The sequence below is a fragment of the Crotalus tigris genome, unplaced genomic scaffold (genome assembly GCF_016545835.1).
Source record: "Crotalus tigris isolate CLP2741 ecotype Arizona unplaced genomic scaffold, ASM1654583v1 scf7180000024359.8030256, whole genome shotgun sequence".
Lineage (NCBI taxonomy): Eukaryota > Metazoa > Chordata > Lepidosauria > Squamata > Viperidae > Crotalus > Crotalus tigris.
This window is the reverse complement of record NW_024100528.1, coordinates 3,499,438-3,524,461: the sequence shown is the minus strand read 5'-3', so window position 1 is coordinate 3,524,461 and position 25,024 is coordinate 3,499,438. Positions and strand designations below refer to the sequence as shown.

The 25,024-nt window shown below is 34.9% G+C and overlaps 1 protein-coding gene across 1 annotated transcript in view; it reads right to left on the bottom strand.

Annotated features, from left to right (window-relative positions):
- Positions 1-25,024, bottom strand: part of GAP43 (growth associated protein 43) — a 79,816-nt gene that overhangs the window by 34,946 nt on the left and 19,846 nt on the right. The window contains exon 2 of the mRNA XM_039327350.1: positions 715-1,321. Within this exon, the coding sequence (XP_039183284.1) occupies positions 715-1,321 (607 nt within the window). The remainder of the gene's footprint in view (positions 1-714; positions 1,322-25,024) is intronic.

The window sequence follows — 25,024 nt, the reverse complement described above, 5'->3', positions numbered from 1 at the left end:
TTTATTATTCATTCAACCACTATGCCCTTGTATAGTCAGCCAGAGAAGACATTGATTTATCATGAGATTTAAAGACCAATTTGAAAGAAAGTGATTCAGAATCACTTTCACAGTGATTTCACAGTGGAATTCTAAATCCACTGAAATCATTTGGAATTAAGCCCAAAACCACCCAGCTTGACTACTGATCCTACTTTAGTCTTTTAATGGTTATCAACCTTTAGAATATGTGTTCCCCTAAATTATTTGTGTAATATTATTTACACAAATCAAACATAGAGACAGTGCATGTACTATAAATTTATCTTGGTGTTATATTCCCTACTAAAAAGGCAAGAGACTACTCTATAGTTATCTCTGTAGACTTGAAATAATAATTTAACTCTTCTGGATAAATGTTATTTCTACCCCAGATTATTATTATTTTATTTTTATTTATTTTTTATTATTATTATTATTTCAAATCATGCTGTTCAGATAATTTTACTGGTTAATATTTCACCACATACCTACCCTTGACCTTGATGTTATCACAAAGATTTTTGATTATATATTCTCACCATGGAGCTTACCATTCAGGTTCCACTTTAAGATATGACTGCCTATTTTATTCTGCATTAATCTCATAAACAACCAAATTATGGGTTAATTCCTCATTTACTCACAACTCATCTGTATTAAAAAACAGCTTACCCACATGCTGTTATTGCATACCTGTTTTCTCTTCATTTTGGCTACTCACTGCCCTGTCTGTTTGGGGTTGCGCTGTTGCCTTGGCAGTAGCATCTTCTGCAGCACTAGGGGAGACGGCAGTGGTGGCAGTGGCAGGCACATCGGCTTGTTTGGGTTCCTCCTTGACTTGGGCTTCATCAGCCTTCAAGGATGGTGAATTATCAGTGGAAGCTTTAGTGGCACTTTCAGTGGCAGCAGGAGCATGCTTTTCCTCCAATGGAGTAGCAGGAGTAGTGGCCTTTGGGACAGGTTGCTCTGAGCCACTATTGGCAATGCCATCTGCCTGCTTCTCATCTGCTGGGGTGCTTTCCCCTTTGCTTTCATCTCCAGGTAGGGCATACTCAGCTGGAGCAACTTCTGTAATAGCAGTTTTGCCATCTGCCAGACCATTGGCGAGGAGCTCTTCCTTCTTCTCTCCACCTTCAACATCAGTAACTGGGGCATCTCCCTTCTTCTCTCCCTTGAGCTTTTTCCTTGTTATGTGTCCACGAAAGCTAGCCTGAATTTTGATGGCTGCCTTATGAGCTTTATCTTCTGGTTTGATGCCATCTTGTTCAATTTTTTGGTCAATGTCATCATTTTTTTCAACCTTTGAAATGAAGGGAAAATGAAAGAAAGAGAAAACAATTAATTAACAATTAATTCAAAATGCCTCCACCAAGTAATATAAATATAGTTATGATATTTACATAACATATTGCAAAGGTCACAATAATACAGTGGCATAAAAGAGTGAGTTAGTGTTCTTTTTTCTTGAAAAATACAAAGTTCCCAAATGTACAAATGTTCAATTGCTAATGCCCAAATAATTGAAGTATAAATGTCTCGTACACTCCATGTTCTATAAGCAAACAATTTTGATACATATTACCATTTAATCTGGGTTGCTATTATGCTGCAGAATATAAATTACTAACAGTCTCACAACAACCAATGCATACCTTATGTAGTGTTTCTATTTCAGCATTCTATAAAAGTATTGTACAGGGAACCCAATTTGTGCAGGTATGCTGTACAACATTTATAGTAACTTTTTCACCTTATTAAGCAGCTAGAGCAGTGGTTCTCAACCTTTCTAATGCCGTGACCCCATAATACAGTTCCCCATGTTGTGGTGACCCCAAAGTGGGTGTGGCCACCAATAAGAGGGAGTAGGACAGCTAGGGAAAGGGGAAAAAATGGCGGACAGCATGGTTTGGCGACCCCCATGAAATGGTCGTTCGACCCCAAATGGGGTCCCAACCCACAGGTTGAGAACCACTGAGCTAGAGGCTTGTGGTTTTTTTATTCCATGCCTAGCACAAACTAATGGAAATGATGGTACAAGAACTTATTTATCTGTGTAATGTCCATGCTTGAGATAGTCTTGGACATCATACCATCATACAAATATATCCCATAAGTTTCTTCTGCATGCTAGCTGGACATATTAGCAGTGTAGAACAACCCTGATCAACCTGAACAGAAATGGGAATCCCTTTTGAACATTATTTCAAGATACAAAGAAACATTTTCATAAATTTAAAACCTATTCAAACATACAAGAACCTAGCATCAGTTTGAATGTTTAAAAAAAAACAGTAAAGATTCCTTCAAATCAAACCTGACATGTGATTTCATGTGCTATTTCTGTATAGTTTTATTGACAACAATGTCAAAGTGGCTAGGTCACTGCCTTCTTTAGTAGTGCTAGATTTCTTCAACCAAAAAACATTAAGCTACCATTCCATCTTTTTCCACTTTAAATGTTTTCTTAAGGAAAAATTCTGGAATAGATTTCAGGGATAGAAGGGACTTATTAACAGAAGTCAATATAGTTTTGAACATTATTTTAAAAGTAGGTAAGGTAGGTTATTCTAGCAATCCAATATTTTTTATTAATTACAAAATATTAAAAATACTTTTCTATAAGAGAGAGGGAAGGAGAGATTCCATAATCCTCCAGTTCCTTTAATAGTTACAAATATACAAAACACACTTTGAATTACATTTTCTTACATACTTAGCTGGAACAAATATTTAAACAAACAAATAAATAAATAAATAAATAAGAATATGTCGTTAGTGGAAAACTTTTTATTTATTCAAAATAGAAAGCAATTACCCACATAGTTGTACTTAGTCATGTATACTAAATGTATACATAACTTGCAAGAAAAATGTAGTTAGTTCCTGTGACCTTAGAGGGAAAACCAGTAATGCTTAACCATTAAGGCAAAGATTGTAAATTTTAGAGATGGTTTTCTTCAAATAGCTGTTGTCTAAATGTTAGAACACGGCAAACAGGAAATGTATAAACTTCAGACTGAAATATGTAACCTTAATAAAAATGATATTAATCTCCCAAGCAATCTTTTTTTCCTAGCTTCTTTTGCTGCAATAGTCCCATTCCATGAAATTAATCAGCTTCAAGCAAGTGCTATATGTTAACGTGATCACATTTTTGTGCTCTGTGAGCAAAAATCATGTAACCATGACAAGTCCTATTAGATCTGAATTAGATTCATCTTACAGAATGTTGTGAACAAAGGATCAGATCGAATAGAAGAAACTGAAGCAAATAAAATTCAAATCAACCCAGTTGGATTAGAAAGAATATAGCCATGATTTTAACCAACAATTGTTTGAAGTGGATTTGAGTATCTTAGATTGTGAAATTAGATCTAAGCCAATAAGGTTTGGACTTTTCTGTCCATTACATACAGTACCTTTCAGCTAATAATGGTCAAATACCAAACTTGTTGGCACTTATTGAAACTTATAAAACTATTAGACCAGAACAGAATCAATATTAATAAAAATATACCTTAGTGTTGCCTACATATGTTCAATATAGCAGAATCTAATTTGGGTCAGTCACAGGGACCAAAGATTTAGTCTTCTGAGCTTTTGTGCTGGAGGCCATCTTTAGGGAACTTCTGTCTAGCTCTCTAGAACATCTTCTGCCAGAGAGAAGTTCCCTAAGGATGGGGCATGTAATAATAATAACAACAACAATAATAACAACAACAATAATAATAATAATAAAGTTGGAAAGGACCTTGGAGGTCATCTAGTCCAACACCCTGCTCAGGCGGGAAATCCTATTCCATTTCAGACAAATGGCTGTCCAGTCTCCTCTTAAAAACTTCCAGTGTTGGAGTATTCACAGCTTCTGGAGGCAAGTTGTTCCATTGGTTAATTGTTCTAACTATCAGAAAATTTCTCCTTAGTTCTAGGTTGCTTCTCTCTTTGGCTAGTTTCCATCCATTGTTTCTTGTCTTGCCATCAGGTGCTTTGGAGAATAGTTTGACTCCCTCTTTTTTGTGGCAACCCCTGAGATATTGGAACATTGCTATCATATCATCCCTAGTCCTTCTCTTTGTTAAACTAGACATACCCAATTCCAGCAACCATTCTTTGTATGTTTTAGCTCCAGTCCCCTAATCATCTTTGTTGCTCTTCTCTGTACTCTTTCTAGAGTCTCAACGTCTTTTTTACATCATGGTAACCAAAACTGGATGCAATATTCTAAGGGTGGCTTTACCAAGGCATTGTAAAGTGGTATTAATACTTCATGTGATCTTGATTCTATCCCTCTGTTAATGCAGCCTAGCACTGTGTTGGCTTTTTTGGCAGCTGCAGCACACTGCTGGCTCATATTTACGTGTTGTAGTCTGCAAATTTGATTGAGTTTCCCATCTATCCCCTCATCCAAATCATTGATGAAGATGTTGAAGAGCACTGGGCCTAGAACAGAGCCATGGGGCACCCCACCACAAACATTTCCCTCCATGTAAATGCAGTTTCATTGAGGACCCATGCCGAGTACGGCCGGTCAGCCAGCTACAAATCCATCTGTCTAATCCACATTTTTCTATCTTATCAAGTAGTAGGTTGTGGTCTACTTTATCAAATGCCTTACTGAAGTCCAAGTAAATTATATCCACAGCATTCCTCTAGTCCACTAATTTTGTCACCTGGTCAAAGAATGCAATAAGATTTGTCTGGCATGATCTGTTTTTGACAATTCTATGTTGGCTTTTGGGAATGACTTTGTTTGCCTCTAGGTGTTCGCTGATTCGTTGCTTGATTATCTTTTCCAGAATCTTCCCATATATTTTTTTTTTTATTGAAATTTTTCAAAAGTTTTACAAATAAAAATCCACCCCCCCCTCCCCAACCACCCCACCCCCCCCCCGACTTCCCAGAACTGAATATAGGATTATTTAACAAATATTTTAAAAATAACATTTGCAATTTATAAAATAATTAATAATAATAATAAAATCACAATAATAATATATATAATAATAATATACATAACATAAACTTTAAAATGAATAATATATACTAAAAAAGAAAAAAAAATAAATAAAAAGAGAAGAGAGAGAGAGAAAGAAGAAAGAAGAAAGTAGACGAAGAATAAAGCATATATATATAAAAAAAAAATATATGAATAATAATACATAAAAATGTATATATATAAAAAAGAAAAAGAAGAAAGAAAGAAAGAAAAAACAATCATTACAAATTATAAAAAGGCTAGATAATATTTTTCCATATCCAAATTATGTTGTATAAAATTTATCCATTTTTCCCATACCGCAAAAAAATTTTCTTGAGATTGCTCCTTTAAGAAGGCCGAAATCTTTGCCATTTCTGCCAAATACGAAACTTTATGAAACCATTCTTGTAAAGTAGGCAAAGATTCCTTCTTCCAATATTGTCCTATTAACAACCTAGCGGCTGTAATCAAATTTAACATCAATATAAACTCCTTAGCATCACAGTCAATAACAATACCTAGTAAAAATAATTGCGGAGTAAATTTTACCCTCCTTTTAAAAATTCTTTGAATATTCCACCATATCTTAATCCAAAAAGCTTTTATATGCTTACACGTCCACCAAATATGGGAATAGGTAGCATCCAAATATCCACATCTCCAGCATTTCGGCTGTAGATTAGGGTACATAATGGACATTTTCTTTGGGTCAAGGTGCCATCTATAAAACATCTTATAAAAATTCTCTCTTAAATTTTGCGCTTGTGTGAATTTAACATTTCTTATCCAAATAAGTTCCAAAGTATCCATTGAAATCGTTTCACCAATATTCTGTGCCCATTTAATCATACAATCTTTAACTAGTTCAGGTTCTGAATCTAATTCCACTAAAACCCCATAAACTCTCTTAATATGGTTTGGCCTTTGATCTCTTACTTGTTTTAAAAAAATTTCATCTTCTCTAAGCCAGCCCATTTTACAATCCATCTTCCATCTATCCACTATTTGTCTATATTGGAACCATGAATAAGTTAAGTTTTCATGTTTTAATTCTTCCAAAGATTTTAACTGCCAGTCTTGGCCATCCCATCTTAATAACTGTACGTAAGAGACCTTGTCCATATTTACCCCTTTCCTTATACCTTCTATGGCATGCAGAGGTATAGCCCATAATGGTATTTTGAAGTCACTTTTATAATACTTTCTCCACACTCTTAGCAAAGAGTTTCTTATAATATGAGACTTAAAAACCCAATCCACTTTTTTATTAAATATTAAATAGGCATGCCAGCCAAAAAATAGGTCCCAGCCTTCCAAATGAAGTATTTCTGTATTTGTTAAATTCACCCAGTCGCTAATCAATGTCAATACTACAGCATCATAATACAAGTTCATATTTGGTACCTTGAGTCCACCTCTCTCACGAAAATCTTGCATTATTTTAAGTTTCACCCTTGGTTTTTTCCCTGCCCAAACAAATTTATTAATACCTTTTTGCCATTCATCTAAATTACGTTCGTTCTTTAAGATAGGTAACATTTGGAAAAAAAAAATAAACTTTGGCAGGACATTCATTTTAATAACTGCAATTCTGCCCATAAGGGATAACTGTAAATTATTCCAGTTTTTTAAATCCTTCTGTACCTCCATCCACAGCTTTTCATAATTATTTTTATACAATTTTACATTAGAAGAAGATAATGTAACCCCCAAATATTTTACCTTATCAACAATTTCAAAGTCTGTTAAGTTAACTAGAGCCTGTTTATCACCATTAGTCATGTTTTTAGCGAATATTTTGGTCTTATTATTATTAATTTTAAAGCCAGAAACACGTCCATATTGTTGAATCAATTGTAATAATTTCACCACCGAAGAAACAGGTTGAGACAAAGTAACAACCAAGTCATCTGCAAAGGCTCTTAATTTCTATTCTTTTTTATTAATTTCTATTCCTTTTATTTCTTGAGACTCCCGAATTTTAATCAACAAAATTTCCAGTGTTAAAACAAACAATAACGGAGACAAAGGGCATCCCTGTCTTGTTCCTTTTTCTATTACAAAAGCCTCTGACAAACCCCCATTTACAATAATTTGAGCAGTCTGTTTTTGATATATATTGGATAATACTTGTAATTTATTTTGTCCAAAATTCATCTCCTTGATTAAACACAGCATAAACTGCCAATTCACTTGATCAAAGGCTTTTTCAGCATCCAAAAATATCAGGCCTGCAGAGACTTGGTTATTCTTTTCTAAATAATCTAATAAATTAATAATTTGTCTAACGTTATTCTTCATATACCTTCCAGTTATAAAACCCGATTGATCCCTATGTATAAACTGCTGCAAGATCCCCATAAGCCTGTTAGCTAAAATTTTTGCAAAAATTTTATAATCCACATTTAAAAGAGATATAGGCCTATCATTTTTAGGCAAAGTAAGATCTTGACTATCTTTTGGAATCAATGATATAAATGCATTACGCCAGGATGGAGGGATCTCTAACCCCTGTAATAAATTATTAAACAGTTCACACAACGGTTGAATCATCTCTTCTACTAAAGCTTTATAATAAATAGATGTCAACCCATCCGTACCCGGCGCTTTGCCCAATTTCAATTGTTTAATAGCTGTAACAATTTCTTCCTTAGTAATTAAACCGTTAATCTTTTTTTCCTGATCTTCTGTTAATTTAGGAAAGTTAACGTTGCCTAAATAATTATTTATATCTGTAATTTGAATATTAGTACCCTTATATAATTTTTGATAGTATTCTAAAAAAGATTTCTTAATCAATTCTTTCTGAGAAACCAATTTACCATTATAATTTATTTTATCTATATTCCTCTGTTTCTGTTTTTTTCTTAACTGATAAGCCAACCATCTCCCTGGTTTATTAGCATTACAAAATGTATTTTGTTTCATAAATAACAAATTAGTTGCAGCTTGATCAGCCATCAGCATGTTAAATTGTGTTTTTAACAATTTTAAAGCTCCTTTAACCTTTTCATCTAAGGGATTTGAAATTAAAAGTTTCTCTTTTAATTTAATCTCCTCTTCCAAATCTTTCCGTTTCTGAGTCTGTTTCTGTCTATGCAAATTATTCATTTTTATCAAAATACCACGCATAAAAGCTTTACTTGCATCCCAGACCATTGAAATTGATGTTCCCTTGTTCATATTTAAAGTAAAATATTCCTTTAAACATTCCTTTAATTTATGAACATTTTTTTCTTGTTTAAATAAATTCTCATTCACCCTCCAGGATCTCCTATCTTCCTTCTCTACAAACAGTTCCATCCAAACTGGACTATGATCGGACAATGTCCTAGGAAAAATTTTTACATTCTTCACCCTGTTGTATAAATCTGTTGTGATCAAAAAGAAATCAATTCGTGAGAAAGATTGGTGTCTATCTGAGAAAAACGTAAAATCCTTTTCTTCTTGATTACGTTCACGCCAATAGTCTCTCAATTCCCAATCTTCTTTCATATCAAAAAAGGCTTTAGGTAATTTAGCCTGTTTAAAAAAGGTAGAAGAGCCTTTTTTGTCCATTTGTATATCTAAGACACCATTCCAGTCTCCCATTAAAATCACAGATCTATAATCCAACAAAGTTATTTTCTGATGTAGTAACCTATAAAATTGCTCCTGTTGCTGGTTTGGTGCATACAACCCCACAATAAGAATTTTCTTGCCATATAAACCAAGTTCAAGCATAACATATCTTCCGTAAGGATCTGATTCTAACAAGGTAGCAGATAAATTCTGTTTAACATAGATTACAACACCCCCTTTCTTCCCAGGGGCGGGAGATACAAAATGAGATCCCAAGCGAGGATTATTTAAATATTTTTGATCTTTAGCTGTAATATGAGTTTCTTGCAAGCAAATAATATCATTGTTATGTTGTTTCAAATAGTGGTAAATTTTTTTTCTCTTTTGAGGAATGTTTAATCCATTAACATTCCAGGACAGGAGCTTTGCCATCTCCCTTGGCCTTCAGCCTGGAGAAGATCCGCTCAAATTCTGCTGCTGATGGATATGTAGCAGAGCTTTTGGGTCTTGCTCCTCCCACCGGCACTGAAGCAATTTGCTGAGTAGATTCTTCAATTTCTTTTTCTTTTTCTTTTTTATGTTGTTCTTTTTCTTTACGTTTATGTGCTGCACGGGTCATTCTCTGTTCTTTAACCTCTGGTTGAGACATCCATACCACCTGACCAGCAGTCATCATCCCTGTACCTTCAGATTTCTGTTCCATCTCTTTGTCACTCAAGACTTTATGCATCATGGGCAAAGGAGAGCCTGCTCCCAGGACCGTTTTATAAAATTCCTTAGCTTTAGCAACTGTATTAAGTCTATAACGTGTCCCCGCATGGCTCAAAACAATGCCCATCGGAATCTCCCATCTAAATGGCATTTGTCTTGCTTTAAGTTCATTTACTAAAAAAGCAAAATCTTTTCTGCTTCTTAAAATGTTAGGTGGAATTTCCTTTAAAATAATAATATCTTGGGCAGCAATCTGAAATCTTTTATTATAAAAAGTTTGTAGAATCTGATTTCGCAAAGACTTCTTAGCAAAAGATATCACCACATCTCTAGGCAAATTCCTCTGTTTTGCAATCCAAGAATTAACTCTATAAATTCTTTCCACATCCCCACGTAACTCTTCTTTATCAATATTCAAAATAACAGCCAAGTCATTAATCACCATTTCCATCAAATCTTGAGTTTTATCTTCTTTCAGAACCCTTATTCTCAAAGCATATTCCATCTGTCTATACTGGAACATAAGAATATCATCTTGTGAAGTCTCCACTTTTTTCTCCATATCTTGAAATTTATAATCCAAAAGTTCAACTGTTTCTTCAATTTCCTCTACTCTGGAGTCCAGCTTCACAACCACTGAGGCCATTCCAGATAGAGCTAGAAGTATATCATCCCTCAAAATGGCATTATTCTGTTCTAAAAGCTCCTTCATCTCTTTCTTCATTTCCTCCTTAGTTTCAGATTTATTCTGGTCCAAAAGTTGTTTCATTTCCTCCCTAACCTGTGAGACGGCACTTACCATTATTTCTTTAATGTCTTGTGCTGATGTGCCAGATGGGGGAGGTGAAGGTGGAGTGGATTTAGGTTGCTGCACTGAGGGTATTATTTTAAGTTGTTGTTGCACAGTAGAAGTAGCAGGAGAAGAAGTTACTTTAGAAGCTGCAGTAGCTGGTTGTCGTTTTGAAGCCATTTTAATTTATCTTCCTTTCTTCTTAAAAATACCGATAAAAATAAGTAATCCAAAAAAAAATTAAAAATAAGATAAAATAAAATAAAATAAGATCAATCTAAAAGTCCCCAAGAATAAAAAAGTAAAAAAAGTAAAAAAAAAAGCAGTATTAAACAGCAATTCAGCCGATCCGTCTTTTAAAGGAAAAAAAAAACTTTCAAAACGCCATTTTACTTTCACTCTCACTTTTCCGCCCGAAAGAAAAGAGAAAGCTCAAAAAAATAAAAAAAAATCAGCAGATACTAAATAAACTAAATAAACTAAAAAAAATAAAATAAAGCTAAACTATAAATAAAATCATTTAAAAACAGTTCTGTCCGAGTTTTTTAAGATTACTCTACGGTTTCTGTAAGTACGGAGTGATGATGGTAGCGGCGTCTCGCTTTGTTTCCGAAAGAAAACAAAGACAGCTGAGAGGCGGGAGAACTGCAAGTTGAAACTCCGAGAGGAAACCCTCTTTCTACCCCCCTAAAAAATAAGAAAATCCAGGGAGAGTTAGAGGTGTTACCCTCTATTCATGCGATCTCTACCCCTTCCCTCCGCCCGGGAAGGGGATGCGAGCCGCGGGCCAGCTGGTAAAACGCTTATGTGCTCCGCGGATCTGACACATTCTCAAGAGAGGACGGCTACAAAGTAGCGCCATCTCCACCGCTTTAACCACCGAGAAGTCAGGATCTTCCCAGGTATTGAGTCAGGCTGATAGGTCTGTAATTTCCTGGATCCATTTTTTTCCCTTTTTTGAGGATGGGAACTACATCAGCTCTTTTCCAGTCCTCTGGTAGTTCCCCAGTGCTCCAGTTCAGTGGTTCTGAGATCACATCTTCCAGTTCCTTAAGAACCTTGGGGTATAATCCATCTGGTCCTGGTGATTTGAACTCATCTAGGGTGAACAGATGGTCACTTACCATTTTCTTGCCTATCTTAACTTGTGTTTCTAATCTGTTTTTTAACGGTACTGTTTTTGATAGATTGGACTGTTTTCCCTTTGTGTAAAGACGGATGCAAAAAAATGAGTTAAGTAGTTCTGCTTTCTCCCTGTTGCTTGTCACTTTCTTTCTCCCACTAATGGACCAATCATTTCCTTAACTTTTTTCTTATTTTTTACATTTTGAAAAATGCTTTTTTAATTATTTTTGACTTTTGTCACAAGCCTTAGTTCATTTTGAGCCTTAGCTTTCCTTACTTCATCTTTGCAGGCTTTGGCTATTTGCTGATATTCTGCCTTAGTTATGTGCCCCTCTTTCCACTTTTTATATTTGTCCTTTTTGCATTTCAATTTATCAGAGAATTCTTTATGCAGTTATGCTGGTTTCTTTTGAGAAGTTTTATTTTTCTTCTTCATTGGTATTGTGCTATACTGGGCTTTTATAATCTCACTTTTCAAGATTTCCCAAGCTTCTTGAGTTGTTTTTCCCTTGAGCATTCTCATCCATGGAATCCTTCCCAAGTTCTAAGTTTGTTGAAATTGGCTCTCTTAAAGTCCAAGACTCTAGTTTGACTGTGTTCTATTGTTTGTGCTTGCATGATGTTGAATTCCAATATTGCATTATCAAGGTTCCTGTGGTTTCAACACCTTCTATCATTTCATCTCTGTTAGTGAGAATTAAGTCCAATATGGCTGATCCCCTAGTTCCCTTCTCTACTTTTGGGGAGAGAAAGTTGTCTGCTAGGTTTGTCAGGAATCTGTTTGATCTTCCACTTGGTGCAGAGTTTGTCTCCCAGTTGATGTCAGGGTAATTAAATCCCCTGTTACTATTGTGGTGTGCTTCCTACATACCTTAGTTAACTGACTAGCAAAATTCAAAGTTCATCTATTTCCTGTTTGGTTGAGTGGCCTATAGTATACACCTATGGCAATGTCATTTTCCCCCCTTTTATATTGACCCAAATGCATTCAAGACAGTTTTCATCATTAGAGATGTAGTTATTTCTTATATAGAGAGCAACTCCACCTTCTCTTTTATTTGGGCTGTTTCTTTTAAATAATTTAAATCTCTCTAGCTATATATGTTCCATTTGTGGGTTTCATCCCACCAGGTTTCTGTAATGGCAACAATATCATATCTGCCCTCATTTACCTGAATTTCTAGTTCACCCTGTTTATTGCTCATACTCTGTGCACTGGTGTATAGATATTTGAGTCCTTTATGACTGACCCTGTGTTTACTTTCTACATAACCTGTGTGGTGCCTGAGTTCCCCTATTTTCTTACCATCTGTTTGATTAGTGCATTTGGTCTTTGTGATAGTTAATACATATTACTGTTGTTCTCATATAACTCAATTATAATATAGTATTCTGGTGTAGAGAAATTGTGTTTTATTTAATAGAACATAGAGATGCTACTATAATTTAATCTAGCTCCATCATCTTCAAAATGTTGCATTAGTTTTAATTAGTCTTGCCACATTAGTGAAAAATCAATATATAAAACTGTACATAGCTTTATATTTGTTTCATTTTTTATTAATTTATAGAATGAATGAACATTTTGCTTTTATTTATTTTTGAAGAGAGAGTTTCTGAGCCTCATGTGAAAACTACAATCTGATCCAGGCACGGTAAAAGAGGATTTAGTGAAAACAACTTTAGGGAATAAACATGTGATTTGGTTTCTAGCAGGAATCTCCAGATGCAAGATGTTCAGTTAAGCAGCAAAGAATCAAAGAATTAGTGATAAATATTAATGACCACACATTACACTTTGATTAGTTTCTGATTTAGTCTATTATGACTTTATTTTCTGTCAGTTATACTACAAATCATTAATTACACCTTTTAGTCAGAAGGTTTCTGGTTCATTTCTAGATATAATTCAAACTGCCAACTCTGACTTAAAGTTCTAAGTTGCTTAGTACCAAATTATTTGGGTAAACATTTTAGATAAGCTGATCATTATCAGTCCTTCTTAGATGAAGTGATGATGATAAAAGACAGAACCTCTTTGGTGGTAGCATTATGTCTTTTTAATTTCCTTTCAAGACATTGGAAACAATGTTTCTTTTTCTGCAATAGTTTTAAGAGCTATTTTTTGTTTGTAAAGGCTTTTAAAATATCAGATGAGATTTTATTCTGCATTTTATCTTCTACTGTTATATCAAACTTTTATTTTAATGTTATTGCTTTTTATAGGATAATCCAAGACTAAAGGTTGCTACAATGTATTCCTTCCTATCATCTATTATTACCCTGAAATCTATTTGTTTAATATTCATAAGTTAACAAGAGTATTTTTTTGAAGTATGAATGAAATTGACAATCTATAATGATGGCATCATTTATTGCTTAGATTTTGTATTCTGTTTTTCTTCAGAAGCACAAGGCAACATATTCTCCAATTTATCCTCATTTTTTCTCAGAAAAACAACAAATTAATAGCAGTAAAAATAGCAATCATCTTTAAACATTAATTTCATTTAAGCATTTCTTGAACAGGACTTGTTAATTAAGCTCTGTTCTGACTCCTATAAATTCTTTTGTATGTGTTTTGTTGAAGTATACACAATTAACAAAAGGAACTCCTACTTAAAGAAATCATAATTCAATCTATGTTCTTCATGTCTACTATTAAAAATATTACTACAGGAGTAATGGCAAAGGAAGACAAGTGCACAAGGGCACAGTAGAACTTAAATGCTATTCTACTATTTTTAATGTATCAAAGTATCAAAACCCTGGTCTAGTATCATGAATGGAATGTGATAGTGAATATTTCAGCAACACCTACACTATTTAAGAACTGATAAAACATTGCCTTGTCTATGTAAATCTACCGGAGAAGCTGGACTGTGTATTAGTTAAAACCTTTGGTTCATTTTCAAGTGTTACCCTATGTATAATAAATTATGGCAATCTAATTATTTGTCTAGATCACATTGGCCAGGCATTCTGTACCCAGGAAGAGCAACTGTTGCCAATCCTACCAAAGCTGATTATAGGTTGTCTGGGCCACTGAAGTCATTTGTCTACCCAGGAAGCTCAATTATACATAATCTCCTTCACAAGATTTATGTTTACTTTCATAGTCCTTTATTAAATTGGATTTAATAAATCTAATAAGAGATCCAGATTTGTATAGTAGTTAAGGTATCAGGCTAAAGTCCAGGAGACTGGGAGTTCTGCTCCTGATAGGCACAAAACCAAATGGATGTCCTTGGGCCAGTCATTCTGTCTCATCCCTAAATGCAGGTAATGGCAATCCACTACCAAAATCTTGCCAAGAAAACTTCAGGATCTTGTCCAGGCAGTCACCAGGAATCAACAATGATGAATGCACAAAAAGCAAAAACTCTAAATGCAATTAGCCAATTTAGTTATTTATATCTAGGTATAGCTATTTAACCATCAGATCCTATCCTTTGGATTCTATCCTTTATTTCTTCCACAATCTCTCTCATTTTTCTCCATAATCTCAATCCTTTAAGGGAAATTTGTATAAGAGAGGGAAATTTGGCTCAATCACTCCCTTGATGCCATGGCTGAGAATGGACAAAGGATACAATCTTCATACTGCAAACTCTGTACTTCAAGTGCAAAGATGTTACTTTACACAGAACCTCCACACACATAATATCGAAAACAATTAAAACTTGTGGTTCAACTGACATGAGGTAAAACAAAATCAATCTGCTTTTAGAAACTTTTTGAACCCTCCTTGAGAAGTTTGAATGCATGAGATGAACCACTCCCTTCATCATGATTTTCTTCTAGCTTCAAACTAGTAAAATAAAACTAATTCTACTTCCTTGCCTACAAAGTATAATGGAAGGAACTGACCTGGTGAATTAAGATTACAGACAACGATGTTGCACTGCAAAAATGCTTTAGTTACTCATGACTGACTTTTTCACTTAAAAGGGATTCACTGGAAATACCGTCTTTGCTACCTAGTTCTTCATAATTTACACTACTAAACTCAGGATGCACAAGCAAGTTAGGAATTCAGTCCACTTCTGAACAAAGAGGGTCAATTCTGAAATAAGAAACAAAATAGGGAATATAGGTGGGGATGAGAAAAGTGACTCTCCAGATAGTTCTGAAATACACTCAGCATCCCTTATCAATTGCAACATCTGACAGGTTTTTCATCCCTTATATTGATGATCTATGTATTCCATACAAAAATCATGAACAATTCAGAAATATCATAAGTTTCTTTTAAAGAATCATTCATTTGAGTTTTTAAAAATAATGTTTCATGGCTGTTTCAGATTGTGGTATATTTAAAGAACTTAAGTGCAAAAAAAAAAAAAAAAAGCAAGATCTGCAGAGTGTTGGCAGCCCTAAGCAAGAAGTTGCTGTTGATAATTTCTTTCAGACAAAAACTCATCACATATGTACCTAAAATACTTTATACTCTCAAATTGGGAAGCAGCAGCAATTTCTGTTAACTTCCTATTCCCAGGCATCTCTGCCAATATCAGTTATTCTATTTGCCCATTGTTAATTCTATTCTTCAATTAATATTGATAAGATTTTTCTTTCCTTTCCTTTTGTACGTTTTTGCTAAATTTTCTTGTTCCTGCTCATAAAGTATATTCATGATTAATTGCAATTTCCCAGTTCAGGAAAGAACTCAGGGACTCTTTTGACATGTTTACTAATATGTCAGTAGTATCATAATTTTCATAATTTATTATGTGATATATGGAAATGAACAGCTATTATAAGTCTACTTCCAATGTCGACTCACCATCTTCACCCAAAAGCATATAAATCACTGGAGAACAGCATATGTTAATTCAGGATCAATTAGGAAGGCAACAATATCAGGACAAATCAGGTATCACTGAAGGAAAAGAAAACTTATCAAAACTTTATCTCCTAAAGTAGTAATAAAATACAGGCATACATTTTAATTGTATATGTCAGCATCAATGCCCAAATTGAAAACAGAGAATAGCTTGTTTTACTCTTGGAAAAAATAAGAAGATATTAAAAATAACAAATACAAGCAAATAACTTGCATATGCTCTTTTTAAATCTACCTTTTCTTTGTTTCTTAACTGAAGCTTGATGTAGCTGTGGGGAAAACAACATGGCCCTATTTGTCAGGATATTGAAAAACAGTCAAAATTCATAAAAAGTTGTTTCATATGTAATCATTTCATATGTAGGGTGAAAACTAAATTGTTTTATGTTGATTTCTATATTTAAACTTGGCAGAATTGGTTATTATTAATATACTGAAAAGAAACAGCCTCCAGTGTATTAGTTATATCACTATTCATATATACATATCTATGTAGTATATGTAAATCAAAGAAACTACCTGAAAGGAGAAAGCGGGCAATTGCTGAAACTATATGTTTGCAGATAACTGCAAATGAAAAACTGAGAAATCCAAGAGAAAAATATTCTGCCAATTGTATAAGAACATGGACACATGAGGCAGGAAAAAAAAATCACACCTTTTGAGGTGTTGAAGTAATTTAGCACTAAGAACACTTTCACTTAACCTAGCTAAACAGTGTGAGGCACGAGGGTAGAAAATGACAGCAGTTTCTCTCTCTACCATGTCATAATATGCTAACAGAATTATACATGCCAAGATGATGTTTCTACTTGAAAAATGGATAAGAATCACACATTTTACCGATCCTAAAGTACAATAACTAACTGCATCTGAAAAAAATCTGAAGCCTACTCTGGAATGTGGGGCTTCCACATTCTTGATATTTAAAACAACACACACACACACACACACACACACACACACATTTTTAAGACAGGGTAAGCAAACCCTTTGAACCTCAAGTGCCATTCATTCCAACCAGCCTAGACAATTGTAAGAAATTGTCAAAAGGCACCATATTCATACTATTGCTTTAAAAATATTGACAAATATCTCATCTGAACATATCATATAAGCTCTCATTTTCAGTTCAACTGCAATATGATTGATATGCTATGTTTCATACAAGATATGTTATTTGAATTTATTTCTGTGGATTCTTTTACCCATACAATGATTCAATGTGTGTGGTGAACTGCTTCTCAGATTTATAAACCATGTAGACACCTTTTTCAAAACAATTAAGAGATATACTGTCCCATCTTTACAGACAGGAAACAAACTTTTTTCTGTTACACTGAACTCAGCATAAGAAAAACAAACTTGTTGCCTAAGCATAGGCTTCTCATTTGAAAATAGATTATTGACAGGAATTCTTGTATTTTTACTTTACCTTTATTCTAAATAAATCTTAATAATCAAAGCGCAGACAAACTGCTCTTTGTATTAACCATTCTCAGCCCAGGTTCCTATAAGAATGTGATGGTATGGCTTGTTAGGTAAGGTTTAAATCTAGATACAATGTTGCCACCTCTGAGCCACTGATGCACCAGTTTTTCAATATGATATTTTAATGAGAAAATAATTCCAGGATAATTTATTTTATTTTAATTTTATATTCTCCTTTTCATCAAATACATAAAAAATGGTAGGATAAAAGGGCAAATGAATCAAATAACTCGTAGAACATACAAAATGTATGAAAATAAAACAGCTTCTGTAATAGTACAATAAATCAGTTCTAAAAGTGTAAGTGATATATGTAGAAGAGGTCTTTAATAAAAATCCAGTCCAAGGTCCATATAACTTGTAGAACTTCTCCAAGAGGCTTTTTTTTTTCATTGTTGTGAACATATTTTAAGAGTTGGTAGGCATGGAGGAGCAAAGAGCAGAATAATATTTGAACCAAAACCTAACCTTAACTGTCATGTTACATCATATGATTATTTTTCTTTGTTTAAAGAAAATATGTTAATTATGCATATAATTCCAAAATATCATTCATATTGAAGTGATATTTTGTTATTATTATTCTTAAACTCAGAATTATACTATTGGTTGATTTAATGTACAAGTATATAAACAACTAGAGATATCTTTTCCACTTCTTCTATATAATCTAAATCAGTGTTTTTCAAATTTGGTAACTTTGGAATTTGTGGACTTCAAATCCCAATATTGAATTCAATTCTGTGAATTGAAGTTCACGCATGTTAAAGTTGCCATGTTTAAAAAACACATCTAAATCTACCATGTCAAGTAGATAATGAAGAATTCTCTCCCCACCTCCAATAATTTGATATTTGTTTCTCAAATTTCTATACACCTGTTTCACCTAAGCAAGTCTGGACAGATATTGAGTATTCAACTTCAAATGTTGCTTTCAAATGCTGGGTAGTGGAATAAAGTTGTCAATGTTGAGTTCAGATGACATGGAAAAGGTGAAAATAAAATGAGTGGATAGTCTACAGTAGATGCTTCTCTCTAGTTACTAATTCATGCAAAGCTGCCCACTGTTTCTTGCTGGTTGAAGAATTGAATTTGATTCCGTTATCTCAACTTCAATCAAACCACGAGAAGGCAGTAATTGAAAGGACCTTATGTTGATTAAATTTGTAGTAACAACAGGTTTGCCATTGTTTACTGAAGTATGTAAGAAAACCCAAAAGGCTGAAATAATTCTTGGGATTAAATTTTAGCTAATTGTTTCATCTGCCATGAAGGAAAGATATTGCTCCATCTGATTATTTCAAACAGGCTTTGGATGCCTTCTGGCTTTCATGTGTAAGCCTGAACAAACAAAATATGACAGCAACTTTACAGCAAGATACAAAGATAACCAACTTAATAGTGAAGGATTCTGATGTCCAGTTGAATGGAATATGTATATCTATGTTTCAAATCAAATAGCCCCAAACAAAAGGAAGCCAAAGAAAAAACAAATAATATAAACTTGCAGCTGGCAGATATAAAAAAATGATGCTGAGACACTTGCCTCTGTCCATATGATTTAACCTTGAATCTCAGTATATAGACTGTTGCTGATAATGCTGATGTTTTCACTAAGCCTAATAAATAAAAGATGCTGAGTTCAGCAAAGAATCTTCCCCAGTCCTGTTTTATTTATATTTTTAATATTTGATGTCACTGGAAATAAGAACAATTAACTTTCAAGATGCTATTTATACAGGTTTCTTAAAATCAGACAAATATCTCAAGCAGTTAAAGAAAAGGATGTCATATGAGTTGTTTTTTGGGGGGGAGGAATTCACAGAGTGGATCTGGTTGTCTGCTTATTTTCTCAGAAATAGCCAGTCAACAAGAAGTTTTCTAATGTGAAAGAGAATGAGAATAACAAAAGATCAATAATGATAGGGAACAGAAAAATAGGGTGAGACGCAAAGCAGAAGGGAAAGAAAATGGGCAAAAGTGAAGAAAAAGAAGAAAAACAGGCAACAGTGAAATATACTATATGAAGAGGAGGAAAGCCTTAATTCTGAAAGAGAAGTTCAAATAGGAAACTGTATACAAATATGCCCAAACCAGAAATACAAAATGATTGTTGCTTTTGTTAGCAGGATTCATTATGTGCCTTTATAGTGGTTCCCAGATACCAGCTACACTGGTCCCAGGAATTGCTATGGGTTCCAGACACTTTTCTTCATTGACATTTCCCTTGTGTAGCCAGGTTTTCCCTCCAAGCACAGCTGGTGGTAGCGTGCCTCCATGGAATTACCCTTGTCAGAGAGAATATTGATTTGTAAGTTGATGTATTAATGCATGGCTGCTTCAGGCAATGTTTCCTTCTCCAGCCCAGATAATACCAGCCTATTACTAAACAGTCAGAGAGGGTCTATGGCTCAGTGGTTGATGGGAGGTTGAAGGGCTATAAAACTTGCTCAATAAAAGCAGCCTCTTGCAGGTAATTTTGCCATGGCATGCCCTTTCTAGTATTCCCTGTGCCCACTACAGCTCCCAAGGAAGAGAACTCTCTAATGTAAGATTAGAATTATTCATAATTTTTTTGTTAAGGGTTTTTATTCTGGCCTATCTTGTCCACCTCTTCTTTGGTCTTAGACCTGAAGCTTCATTGGTTGGCAATATGAAATAAAAACATTTGAACGCCTACTAACCCAATTTATTTCATAAGATTGGTGTAAGGATTAAACTTGAAACTATATACACACCAAGCTGAATTGCAGGAAATGGGTAAAGAAAGAAAAAAAGGGGGAAAGCGTAGACCAGTGGTTCTTAACCTTTTTGAATGAATCGCACCCTTGAGCCAATGAGGAAGTTGTCATCGCCCCCCTCCCCCAACATAACCTCCCAATCACAACATAGGAAATAATTCTTCAATTTATGCAAACACTTTTTTGTTTTCTTTAAAATTGTCATCAGGACATATCGATGCAAATCTTAACTGTGTGAAAAATTTTGGTGCCACCCATCACTTTATTCCCAAACTTTGTGATACATGTATCTTATTTATTCAATGTAATGTAATGACCACTGAAAACAAAATTCAATTGCAAGAAAGTGAAATGCCCGAAAAGAAAAACAGTAACATTTAATGATTGAATTACAAGTGAAATTTAAGATACAAAAAGAAATATAAAAAGGGCATAAGAACAAACTGCAATGCAGGAACTAAGATGAAATGGACATAAGCCAATAACAAGGCTTCATTTTCACAAATCGTTGACTCGTCAATCTGCATCATGAATTCTGTATTTTTCAAGGTATCAATAAGTCTTTCTTCCACATCAGTAGCCATTTCATCAATTCTTTTTGATATGGTGTCATTGCTCAAAGGAATTGATTGCATGATAGTGCTTGTGCTGGGCCCCAACATGGTGGCAACAATCTGTTTCACTGCTGGTAAATTCAGCGTTTCTCCGATAGTGTGAGGTTTGCCACATTTTGCTATCAACAAAGATACTTCATAGGAACAAATGAGCCCCTTGTCGGCGTTGACTGACGATTTTCAAAATAACTTCCCAACAGTGCTGCAACCCTCAAACTTGGCCTTTAAGGATTGGAAAAACAATGCCGGTTTGTCGGCTTTATCCGAATGAATTCTTACCAAATGGTCTTTCAGTTGGGAAGGCTTCATTGCTTCATTTGAAAATGTTTTCTCACAAAGAAGACAAAACGGAAGCTGTACATTGGAAGGAGACAGAATGAATCCCAATTTTAGGTATTCCGTCGAATATTGGCAACACTTCCTCTTCTCGGCCATGTTGAGAGGTCTTCAAAATGAAAGGCACTACCTGCAAATTAAATTTTTGACTCCACTGGAACACTAGAAAAATACATGTGGACGTCAATAAACCTAGTTTCAACAGTTACGTTGACATTACAGCTGACGTCACAGGGGACAGCCACTCAGCATGCGATGTTTCAAAAGAAATGCTCCCCCCTCCATCATTGCCCATTCTGGCCAATGGCGCACCACTGTATGGGTAGAGGCTGCTGCGCAATGCCCATGAAGATAAGCGATGCGTATTCACATATGTACGGCATTCTGTACTGAAGCTAGCTGGAGGAACATTTGAAAACACAATTCAATCCACTAATAGCGAGTGATCTGATATTTTTGTATGACAGATATACAGCGATTCATTGTATGAAAAAGTCTCAAAACTCCTCACTCCATCGCCCCCATATCGCCCTCTTTTCATTCCTTTGTCCCCGCGTCACCTCTTTTTGTTCCATCGCTCCCCTGAAAAACAAAATCGCCCCCTAGGGGCAATATTGCCCAGGTTAAGAACCACTGGCATAGACAGCAGTAGACCAGGAACAGCAATAGCACTAAGACTTGTATACTGCCCTATAATGCTTTACAGCACTATAAGTGGTTTACAATGTCAGCATATTGCCCCCAACAATCTGGCTCCTCATTTTACTGACCTTGGGAGGATGGAAGACTGAGTCAACCTTGAACCCATTGGGACCCAATCCTTGATCCTCAATCCTTGATCCCAACCTAGAACTAAGGAGAAATTTACTGACAGTTACAACAATTAATCAATGGAACAACTTTCCTTCATAATTTGTGGATGCTCCAACACTGGAGGTTTTTAAAAAGACTTGGACAACCATTTGTCTGAAATGGTATAGAGTTTCCTGCTTGAGCAAGGAGTTGGACTAGAAGATCTCCAAGTTCCTTCCAACTCTGTTATTCTGTTACTCTGTTAGGATCAAACTCCAGGTTGTGGGCATAGTTTGCCTGCAAAACTGTATTCCAGGGATGTCAAACTGGGGGCCTGTAGCTGGATATGTCACACACAGGCCATGCTCACCCCAACTCCACAAAGGCAAAAAACATTGCGATATATCACGATATATCACGTGACGCGATCGAGTTTGATACCCATGCTATATTCTAAACACTGCGCCATGAGATCTCTTAGCCACCAGGAATAATCATGACTAGATTCTCACATCACATACGATTCTCATATCATATTACAACTTAGCACTCAAAGGAGCTATGGCATCAGTTCTACATTAAAACAGGCCTCTTAAATAAAAATGAGTATTTTTTTAAAAAAAAGCAAACATCCTGTAAATTCACTAAATCCTATGAGCTTAACTGTCTCACATGAGAGCTCGGAGGGTTTCAATTTTCTTATGAGATTTAAGCTATTGTTAAAAAGATAAACTTGGGGGACAGTGGCAAACTATAGTACATGTTTATATAAGACAGGCCAAAGACACAATCTTGTGAGTAATTTGAAAGGAGAAACAATTTCATTCATATGCTCTTTTTCTTTTACCAAAGCTCCATGGCTATCTTGCCTCACCAAAACAATCTTAGAATACTACATCTGGAATTAAGTAGTGGAGTTGAAATCCCAGTTAAAAAGTAACAGACAGGAAGAAGTTTTAGTCTACCTGTTTTATTCCCATTTGCCTGTAACTACTTAAAAAACAAGACAGTAGTGGCAGGAATAAATCAATCTCTCTCTCCCCCTCGGAATGTATGTGTATACATACACACACACACACACACACACACACACACATACATATACTTACATACAGTAAGTGAGTGAATCCTCAAGATGTCACTAGATCACACTTGAATGCAAATTAATGTATACATTTTTCTTCCCTCATCAGGATTTTGGCAAAATATGCTATTATGTAATTACTTTCTCTTGTAAATAATACTGACAAGATGCCAATAGAAGTTTTCCTTTAACTATCTTACTGAAGTTGCTATTTGCATCTTTCAGGCTATTTTTAAAAAGAAAATACAAAATGCTACCCATTGGCATGAGATTGCTCAAGTGTCTCAAAACTGACATTTACAAAGGTTGTAAAGCAATCAAAGGGTAATTTGGCAACATGAGAAAAGTGCCTGTTCTTGACCTGTTAATCTGGCTGTGCCTTTTAGGAATCTTTACTGCTTCAAAGGATTTCTTCACTTACCACTTTGGTTCCCTGGCAGCCCAGCATGCAGTAAGTGATCTCTATGCACAAATGGGGCTCATTTTTGCTTAACTGATGCCAGATCTAATTTGACACTTAGTGTGAAGCAATGCACAATGGAGAAAGAAGAGATAAGGCTAATAATGTAGGTGGACTTGAATTGATATCAACTAAACTGGAAACAGATTGTGACTGTGTTTTGGTGAACTAACTCAACATATGGCTTGGCAATGGTAGTGAAATAAGATATATATACATATATCTCCATTATATTTTCAGACTAAGCGTGAAGCACACACACACACACATACACTATACACAGAGAGAGAGAGAGAGAGTATATATATTATGTATATATAAAAATAAGATGTGATCACAGTATAGTACTTGCTTTATACCCCCTAAGGCAGGGATGTCGAACTCGTGATGTCATGTGACGTTGTGCAACGTATCGGGCCGATTTTGCCATTGCCGGCAATGGGGTGGCGTGGCTTTCAGATGACGCATCCGGCCCATGGGCCGGCAGTTTGACATCCTGCCCTAAGGGCACATATAGTGAATATGTTCACATTAAAAGAAACAAAAATAATTTTTATTCTCTCAGAAATTGGGAGGAGACAATTTGCTTCCAACATTACATGTTCAAGGCTATTTATACTAACCCATTCACATGTTACAGAGAATTCCGTTAAAGTCTCCAAACTGAAATGTTTGAATGATAGTGTTTACAGCAAGTACTCACATTCAGTACATAAACACACCTGAATCCTTCGACAGTGAAGGGAAAAAAACTTTTTAAAAAGCAAATTATGTTATATAACTTATTCTTCAAGATTGCACTCTCTATTTAAGGTACCTAAGGTAGAAAGAATATTTTCAGTGTCTGATCAGAAACAGAGCTGTGTAGAATCGTGTGACATACATATTTAATAATTATTATTAAAACAAAACCTTGATTTCGCCTCTAATTCTTGTGTGGTATAGTGCTGAAATGGAAACAGCCTTCAAGAAAGCACAGCTAGTGAGATGCCATTTTTATTATCAATGCCTTGCAAAGAAAGCAGTTAATATGACACAGGGGAAACAGATTACCTGGAGGAAATAATTTACCCCAAACAAACCCAGACTGCTTTGGGCTGAAACCAATTCCCACAACCTTAATTGGCTCTATCAATTAACACAATTTCAGACTTTGTTTGTTCCATGTCTAGAGAGTCCTCGTGTCTTTTGATTAAAAACCTAAAATGAATGTAGGGATGGCTTTAAGAGAGGATTAGGTAAATTCATGGATGACATATAAATGAATACCTGTCATCCCTATCAGCCTTAGAGCAGAAAGATTTGGCCTTTTAGGATTGCTTTCCAAAAAGACAGTCAATAGGACAAAACCTTAACAAAACGTTTGCATTAATAAAATAACATTACATTAAATGCAGTACATAAAATGATTTCCCATAGTTTTCCTATTCTGTCACATTAAAATTCAAACTTTAAGAGCTCTGGGAATGCAACC